The sequence below is a fragment of the Phaethon lepturus genome, unplaced genomic scaffold (genome assembly GCF_000687285.1).
Source record: "Phaethon lepturus isolate BGI_N335 unplaced genomic scaffold, ASM68728v1 scaffold48154, whole genome shotgun sequence".
In the NCBI taxonomy this organism is placed as follows: Eukaryota; Metazoa; Chordata; class Aves; order Phaethontiformes; family Phaethontidae; genus Phaethon; species Phaethon lepturus.
Window position 1 is genome coordinate 5,805 of NW_010534934.1, and position 9,617 is coordinate 15,421.

The 9,617-nt window shown below is 42.4% G+C and overlaps 1 protein-coding gene across 1 annotated transcript; it reads left to right on the forward strand.

Moving 5' to 3' along the window:
- Window positions 1-6,162: 6,162 nt before the first annotated feature.
- Window positions 6,163-7,022, forward strand: HTR2A (5-hydroxytryptamine (serotonin) receptor 2A, G protein-coupled). Its single transcript, XM_010285647.1, has one exon. The coding sequence runs from the start codon at window positions 6,165-6,167 to the stop codon at window positions 6,954-6,956; it is 792 nt and encodes a 263-aa protein (XP_010283949.1). The 5' UTR covers window positions 6,163-6,164; the 3' UTR covers window positions 6,957-7,022.
- The last annotated feature ends 2,595 nt before the right edge of the window (window positions 7,023-9,617 follow it).

Consider the following 9,617-nt stretch of genomic DNA (forward strand, 5'->3'; position numbering starts at 1 on the left):
CGTGACTCCATCAGTGGTTTCCTCTCTCATAACTCAGCCCACTCTGGAGCCTTGTGTTTCTAACCAGTTGGGTCAAAAAGGGGCACCTGTCCTTCATTTCTTGCTCTGTCCTCCCTGTAATGCTCCTCTAATTCTGTTTCTATTTAATTTATTATCACAGTCCTAAAAATTAATTTGGAGATACATATCTCTGTTCTTGTAAGAAACAGGCTTCAGGACTGAGGACATAAATGACAAACATTTCAGGAAGACACTGAGACTTTTCTGATTTTGTTTTCCTAAAATGAAATAGATGATTTATGGCATTATATTATTTTAAAGGATCATTTACAATAATTTTATCACACAAAAAGAATTGAATATATCTCCTACTAGGCTAAATAATGTTTCCTTAGAGATTTTCTGAGCTGCCAAGAACAAAGCCATTTCCAAATTTATAGAACAATCCAAGTATTAACAGGCACCCCCTATGTGAAGTTAAATATAATGTTGTTTTCCTTTCAGTTGTATTAAATAGAACATGTGTGACCAAATGCAGTGTTCCAAGGGAAATATACAGAAAATCAGCTCTGTGTGTGCCCTCAAATAAAAAACTAAATTTGGCCTATAGACAGTGATAAGGAAAATGCCTGGATCTGCTCTGACTCCAGTCCTGTGAGGATGGCCTCTTGGGATACAGAAAGGAAACAATGCTCCACCAGCACTGTGACTCACTTAGCTCCTGAGGAAATCCATCTGAAAGCAAATACTACGTGGGGATTTGTGAGAGAAAGCTTGTCACCCATTCCTTCCCCCACCAACACGTGTACCTGCTACGACGAAAGAGGTCTGTGCTTGTCTCACACGCAAGGAGAAATCATAGCCCAGGACTTGGCGGACACTGCCATGCTGACTAGGAAAGGCAGAATATTTTTAACATTCATGCTAACTAGCTGCAGCCTCAGATGGTGGTTCCCAATCAAGCCAGAGCTTTTCAACATCCCCTCTCCCCAGGTGGAAATTTTTGCTTCTGCACTGCCACCCATCAGCAAACTGCACAACTTGGCTGTTGGCAATGTGGCTGTCACTATTTGGGCAGCAACAAAATTATAACAGTGAAAGGTTTGTCATGACTGGAAATGAGTCAGTTGGGAAATAACATTTCCAAGTGCATGCAGAAATCAGCTAAGTGTTTGCAGGTCTGGGGAAACGATGACTCCCATAATGGTGAGTGCCACTCGCAAGCAGAGGCATGGAGCCAGACTGAGCGGCTCTTCTGCAGATGTTTAAGTGAAAGCACATAAGTAGCTGTCGCTAAACGCCGGCTCCTGATATAAGGTCCAGACACATTTGCATCCTTGATACTCACAGCAGGACATGGTCCACGGCCTCCCACAAGTGGCTCACTGTGGTTTGCATTCCACAATGCAAGCAAACATCCACACAGGGCACTGCGGTAGCCCAAAAGAATAAATATTATTTTGTGTGGTTATTTCAGTCCAAAATATTGAAAATAATCTGCTGGCCATGTTGCAACCAAGGCAATTTTTATACAACATGAAACTGAGGGTATGCATTGTATGCCTTGGGATGTAGCACATGAGTATACATGGACGGCTGTTTCTTCTTTGAACATGTAGATACACCAAAGGAGGACATTCTTTGAGTACAGAAAGGCACCAGATACCAGGCATGGGCTTTTTTAAAAAAATTAGACAATATTACACATTGAGCTGCTTGAAGGAGAGACTGACCTTCTCGAAGCAGCAGTCCTTTCAGAGGTCCCCAGGTCACAGCACATCTCTGTGCAGTGGCCCGTGATCTGGCCCATAACCTGAGTATGTCTGAATCAATGTGACTGCTACAACTTGAGCTGGGGAGGTTTTATTCTTCTTCATACGAAGGTGAACAAAGGTGACGAATTTTGTTGAGAAACTGTAATGACATTTCTAAAAGGTTATTTCCTACCTCTCAGACATTTATTAAGGCACATAGTAATGCTCATTTGTATTCAAATCAATTGAAACGGACATATGTGAGGTGAAAGCCTGTGACTGACAGCTTCTGCTTGAAGGAGACTTCACAGAACGAACCTTGACTTTATCAGTTCACTCCTCCTTCCTTCTCTTTATCCTAAGTAGCCCAAGTGCCACCCTATGCCACCCTGCAGGGCATATTGTAAATTCTGGCTTTGATTCATTGACAGTCTCAGCAGCTCAAGGCAGCTGCAAACCCAGTTTACCTGTCCGGTTAAAGTGGTTTTATGGCAGCTGTATGCCCCTGAAGATTTGCAAGTCAGCAATGCCTGCCACTAAATCAACCTTTGTCAGTTTTACCAGGCTTTTTGAGAGAACAACAAGAAGGATACTATCACTTTACTTCTTAACCTTTGGTGTTTTCAAGAGCCTTTTATCATTCTGAAGTTGTGGCCAAATGCTTGAGTTTTAATGCAGGATTTATTACTCATCTTTATTGTTTGGGTTCTGTTTTGTGATTTATTAAAGTCCATAGACTTTGAAACAACCATCTATGTATAAATCAAGCTATACACATAAACCACCTTCTACCAGAGGAACATAATATTTAGGGTTTGTCCAGAAGGGAAAATGTTCTGATATAAGTGGGAATGTCAACTGGAAACGCAGTGGTTAATGTACCTCCAGTGCTTGAAGGGATGCTCCCATGCTGTGCTGAGTGCTTCCTCGTGCCTCAGCTTAGTTTGATTTGGAAGCAGAGTAAGATAAACCACAAAAAAAGCACTTAGAGGATATCAAGCCTTTTTCCAGACTGACCTTGAGCTAGTGGGAGCCAGGGATGTGGAATTGTCAGTGTGTGGAATAGCTCTTCTGTTACAGCCCTGACAGATTTTTTTCCTCCAGATCTACTGTTTGCACATAGTCTTTTTCCCAAATATGTGCTCATCACTACCTGGTAGCTCTGCGTGATCCTCTCTTGGGAAGCTGATTTTCTTCTCTTGATGTTTGAATACACAGGCACAGCCTATGTCTTCTTAAATATCCACAGTCACCAAGAGCAGGGAGCTGGAAAGCAAGGACAATAAAACCAGCAAGAAATTATACATCTGAATTGTCAAGGAGAAATAGATCTGTCATCTTCGATCTTTAAAGAATTAATTCAGTCAGCTGCAATAATGCTAATACAGCTTAGACCAGGACTTTTTGTTATGGGTCTACAGGAACAGCTTGATCTTGACCAAATGGGAGTAACGCGTGGGTGACATTCTTGGCTATGTGTGATGCTTCCTAAAAATCCCATCCAAATTGTGGATGTGGGTTGCACATGGAAGCTCTTTTATTTACGGTTTAAACATGACTGCCTTTAAATTTGGTCCCTGTGTCCTCACTGGGATTTGCTATCCTCATGCTACAGAAGCCAGAAGCTATCTTTTGAAGAGGGACAAACTCTGTTCCTTTGGGGAGGAGAACAGTAAGTTTAGTTCCTGTAGAGATATGAAAAGAGAGAATTGGGCTGGAAGTTAATTTTTTGCATGCAGGAATGAGTAGGATTCCCTGCATCAGCTGAATTGGGGTGTATGCAAAAAGGAGGTTACAGTTGTCAATGTTCTCCGCTACCAAACCGTGGTACCTCTGGTACTTTCAAACTGTATATTAGGCCAGTTATACATGGCTGTAAGGGAAAGATGCCTTGAATGGTCATTCAGAAAAACTTACATGACTAGCAGTGCCTGCTACAGCTCTGCTGTGAGCAGCGCTTTTGCACTTGTTAAAGGAACGACAAGGAAATGTGGAAACTCCAGCTACAAGCTGAAGCTCATTTCCATTTTTTAAAGCCAGAAATCTGGATTTAGATGCCAGTCTCCAGAAGCTGCTAACAACAAAACAAAGCAGGTGGGGAATTGGTGCCCTTGTATTTTGGGTGAGGAGTTGTAACTGACTTTGGTCTTTTACTTGAAAAAACTTGCAATTATGCTAAAATTTTCCTCTTTCTAGTGCTGCTGCCTCTCCTCCCATACCTTCTGATGCAGCTGAACCATAAGGTCTGTAGCAATGAAAGGCATCTTTTTACTCTCTCAATACCATTGTTTATTTTATCTCTGCAGCTCACACTAGGTCTTCGAATTAAATTAAAAAAACAACCCTGCTGTTATCAGTATAGGGCAGAAGCGGACGGGAAGCTTGTGGTATGGCTCTGACTAGCGCTGTGTCTTCATGCAGCTGAAATGTAATGCTGGGAGGTGTTGGGTGCCTTCAGTATCCCTACAACACGTCCAAAAAAGAAAAGGAACTTCAAAGCATTCCCTGTTTCCCTGGAGGTGTTTGCCACCCCGTGGCTGGGTAATGTGGCTCTTGCAGGTGACCTGTCCCTCCGTGCCGTCAGACTGACTCGGACCTTTTTAGGGAACAGCTTTCCTGGAGTCATTGGAGGTTTCCATCAGCTCAACGAGGCAGCTGCCACGCACTGCATGAGTTTGCACCTCACCCACTGGCTTCTCATAGCCCAAGTTCAAGCATTTAGGGTTTGTGCAGCAGAAGGAGAAAGGGCAATACCACAGGTTCTCCACCAGCTTCTGCCCTGGGCAGATAAGAAAAGCATTTTTGTAAATTGGCCCAAGGCATTGCCATGACTCAGTTCAAAGCTGTGTAGATAAAATAAGCTACAGTGTTGTTCAAAAAATAAAGAGCAGTGGTGTTAGAAAAAGAGCGAGCTCTGTGGAAGCTCCAGAAGCAGCAAAAGAATGGAACATTTGAAGTGAATAATAGTCTAATATTATAATTACTGTTATTATTATTGTTTTGTACTGTGTCTGGACTCTACAGCCTCTCTCTAGGACTGGAGCTGTTATGCTGGGCACTGGGAATGTGTGAAATAAAAGAGACAGCCTGTGCTTTTAAAGGGCTCCCAGTCTAAGCACCAGACTGGGAAGAAGGGAAAGGAAGGGAGACAGAGGAAGGTACCATTGAAATGCTGGTGTCGAGAGGATGAGTTTCAGTAAGGACATTCTTGGGTGCGCATGGGACAATGTAGGGCACAGCTTCATCCTCACATCATAAGAAAATCTTCTCTAATTAATTTTTTCTTCCTTGGGAGCCAAATACAGCACATGGGATTTCTGTTCAAAGATGCAAAGGGTACTGAAGCTCCGAGATTATGCTAAGTTTCCACAGGAGTCAGACTCCTAGCTACTTTTATCCAAACGGGGCTGCATTGTTGCTCCCTGCTTCACAACTCCACTTTTGCTGTCTTCACAGCACATCACCCCTTTTATTGTCTGAACATTGCCTCTCTTGGAGAGGCAGCATCCATTGCGGGGGAGACATATATTGAAAAAATCCCAAAACCAACAATCAAAGAAACAGCAGCTGTTTGATTTTGCTCAGGGGGAAGACAACGTTTGCATGGTTGACATTGCCTTCAGGGCTGAGTGTTGAAAGGGCAGCCTGTAGCAGTTGGCAATACCATGAAGGGACCTTTGCAGTCCTGCAGAATGAACCACATCTCAGGCTGCCTCATATCAGTGTTTCTCAGTGCTTAATTTGTCCCCATCGTTCTTCTGGTCGTTGCCATGGAAAGTTTTTTTAGCATTTAGACTATGTCGACTATATGGAGATTATTGGAAGAAAAGAAAAAGACCCAGTGAAGATTACTCTCAGACTGATGATAAAAATTTCTCTTTCCTCCTAAAAGCAGTATTTCATAGCCTAGTCAGAAACCCATAGGCAGAACACTTAATCCTCTTATGAAAAACAGCCCAAGACCACTCTTAAGCCACCCCAGAAAAGAAAGAAATGGTATCTTGATCATATTTGATAAAAGCCTTTACCAAGGTGGCAGGAACCAAGGAGCAAGTCTGGAGATCATTAGACGGGGCCCAAGATCCAAGAATATATAAAGTTATGCTTTTGTTGCTACCAGGTGTCATGGAACAGTTGGATGGAAGGAAATGTGTTCTACATGTACATCTCTTGAAGAAGAGAGGGAATTCAGATTAGAGCAACTGCAAAATCCCGTGTAACACCAGAGCTGCTCTTCCCCGGCCCTTCTTTGCTGGGACCCTATAAAGGGTCCTATAACTATCTATGCTTTGAGAAATTATCTGTGTATAGCTAAGAGTGTTTTGTTTATTTTTTCTTGAAGATTGGAAATGTCAGGTTTTATTATTGTGTTTAACTTCTTCTTTCTCTAATCCACCTTCAGGTATCTCCATGCCTATACCTGTCTTTGGATTACAAGATGACTCCAAAGTGTTTAAGAAAGGCAGCTGCTTACTTGTGGATGATAATTTTGTCCTAGTAGGCTCTTTTGTGGCGTTCTTCATCCCTCTAACCATCATGGTGGTCACCTACTTTTTAACCATCAAGTCACTGCAGAAGGAAGCTACATTATGCGTGAATGACATTGGCCCAAAGACCAAGTTTGCTTCATTTAGCTTCCTTCCTCAGAGTTCCCTGTCCTCGGAGAAACTTTTTCAGCGCTCTTTGAACAGAGATGTGGGGACTTCTGGGAGGAGAACCATGCAATCCATCAGCAATGAGCAGAAGGCTTCCAAGGTTCTTGGCATTGTCTTCTTTCTGTTTGTTGTGATGTGGTGCCCGTTTTTCATCACCAATGTGATGGCTGTAATTTGCAAGGAGTCATGCAATCAAGAAGTCATTGGAGGACTACTTAACGTATTTGTTTGGATTGGCTACCTTTCGTCAGCTGTCAACCCACTCGTATATACGTTGTTCAATAAAACCTACCGCTCAGCTTTCTCTCGTTACATTCAGTGTCGCTACAAGGAGGAGAAGAAACCTTTCCAGCTGATTTTAGTGAACACTATCCCAGCACTTGCGTATAATTCCAGCCAGCTCCAGCTAGCACAAATGAAGAGTCTGAAAAAAGAAGCGAAAATGATGGCTAAGGATTATTCAATGGTCACGATAGGAATACATCATTTGGATGGTACCTCCAAGGGAAGTATCAGCCCAGCGAACGAAAAGGTTAGCGGTGTGTGATGGTCGGCAGCTGCCATGACAACGACCATGTGTATGCTGAAAATTTCACCTGGCTGTGAGAAGCTCTGATAGCTTAGGAAAATCAGCCCTGTTCAAGAGACCCTCCAATAACATCTCATACTCCTCATATTATCCTGTGGATGAAAAGCAGGGTTGAAATGGTATCAAATGTGCAATTTTTTTTCATACAGTACTTTGGCTGTTTTAAGCACAGGCTTTATTAGACTCATTTTTTTAATATTCTAAAAGATATATTTCTTAAAGAAAAAAATGCAATTTCTGGTATTATAACATGGGCTGTGAAGAAACCTACGCATCTCTTTTTTTCTTTGCAAATGAAAGCTAAGCTGTCCTTTGATGTCCTTGCAGAGTAGGCTCCAGCTAGTTCTTCTTGCTACAATGGAATTTTGTTATCATTAACTGAATGAGCACTTTACGGAATTTTAAATAAAATTATAGTTAATTTGGTAATAGATATTTAAAATAAATTGTAAAGTATTAAAGAAAAATCTGTTAAAACCTGTATAGATTAATTATATGGACATTTTGGTAACAGTGGTTTTATGGCTATTTTTTTCTTCTGAGTGACCATTTTGAAATGTTACTGGGCTTTTCTGCCATTCATTCTATAGTTCAAATTAGCAATCTTCAAAGGTAAGTTATACTTGAATGATCCTTTGTTTCTACCACCATTCATAATCTTTATTTCATGTCTTGTACTTCATTTTCATTCAAAAAGTTTCATCTGTTCAGCTTAAAACTTGAAAGTAATTTTTTCAAAAGTAATTATTGGGCTTGATTCCCTGCTCCTTCCCACTGGTGTTGACAGGGAAGTGAAGTGAGAGAAGAGTGTAAAATCAGACACAACATTGCTAAATAATTTCAGGAACGATTCCACATCCATGCCTCCGTTTGATTCCAAGAGAGTCTGATTTAAGTATTGTCAGTGGAAGTTTTGCGTGAAGGCCACTATGAAGATGTCCTTCTGGTTTTGTTTTAGGGCTTGTAAAGCCAGAACTATTAGAAAACTGTTCAAAATTGTTTTCCCTGGTTTTGTTGTTTTGTTGTTATAGTAGATTGCTCAGGAATGGTAGGTAGCTTGCACTATTAGGACTCAGCCTTAATGAAATAAATATATATGGGCAAATGGGGCCCACTTGAAAAATAACAGGACTTATAATCGGCACTGCATTTCACCTGCATAGCTCCAAGGGCAGAATACATTACATAAAGAACATCAAATACATTGCTTGACAGAAATCCCTAGTCATGAAACTGTTCCCTTTTGGGAACCATAGACAGTTTCACTGAAGCCAGTAGGACTCCACTGGAGAGCAGAAATATAACTGTTGCATCCACCTGCAAAACCTATATCCAAGCATTTGATTTGTTCCATGAATTTTGCAGCCATAATCATAAGAAGCAGGATGTATTCCAGTTTCAGATCCTGTCCACTCTGAAAAAAACACTGCCTACCCAGAAGCCAAACTCCAATGCCTTCATCAGTCTTTCTCTTGAAGCTGCTCAGTTTTTACAGACCAATTCAATTTCCACTAAGGCAAAGAAAGAGAAAGAGAGAAACTGAATCTGATTCTAGCCTACTAGGTGGCAGTCTTTGGAAGAGGAAGGCTTTTAACTTAAAATACTGATCTATGGTAGAAGAGGACTTAAAACTTGGCTGGGTATTTGGCTGATTTCCAAAAAACTGCGTTTATTGTTCTCTTCCCAGTATGATAAGTAAATCTGCCAGTTTTATGAGCCGTTTCCTCCAAAGTGGGATAGGTCAGAGCCACCGTGCACAGGTCACACAGAAGCTCTGCACGCACATGGTGACACTGACTCATTCCACAACCTTCAGCCTCCGTGCCTGGGTCAAAGTCTCGTGCTGTAGCCCCGTTGCAGCAATGCCATGCATGTCATCCATTGGCCAGTAGCCATTAATGGTTTTCCCTCCAAAACTGGGAGTTTAGGATCACCTGATAAATAAAGCTGTATAAATGCTTGCTCACTGAGGTGGTTTATACGGTCTCTCTGTCTCTGGGTACGCTTGATCACCACAAGCCACCTGAGCAGCTTCAGCAGAAGGAAAAATGAACTCAGTGCTCCTGGCTCCCTGTGCACACCCTGCTCCCATGCAGCGCCGTGTGAGGGGTGCCACAAAGGCACAGAAGGGATTTCAGGGCAAATCTGCTAAGCACAGCTGAGCATGAGGACCACCCTAGTAGTAGGTGGGAGCAGTGACTTTTCACTGTTTCCTGATGAGTTTGATATAGACCCTAAATCAGGGGGGTTGAGCTAAGGACAACTGCCGGCTCACATCATACAGACCAGCCAGGCAAGGGATGGAGCACTGATGGAGCACAGGTGGTCCAGGGCATCCCACGAAACAGAGTATTCGGGTACCTCCTGGTGTCCAGATGTCTCCACAACTGGAGTGATGGTTTTGAGGATTCACCCGTGGGAACTGCCGCCCCAGAGAAGAAGCAGGCAGTAATAAAACCAAAGCTTGTTTGTGAGTAGAGGTCTGCGTCTCAGGATCTGCCACCAAACCAGATTGCCTCCATATGATGAATATTAACACAGGATTGAAGGTCTCTAACCCTGCCTGTGAGGGGGAAACACAGGTGCTTCCAGCAGCGGAGGGAATTGCCACATTTTTTG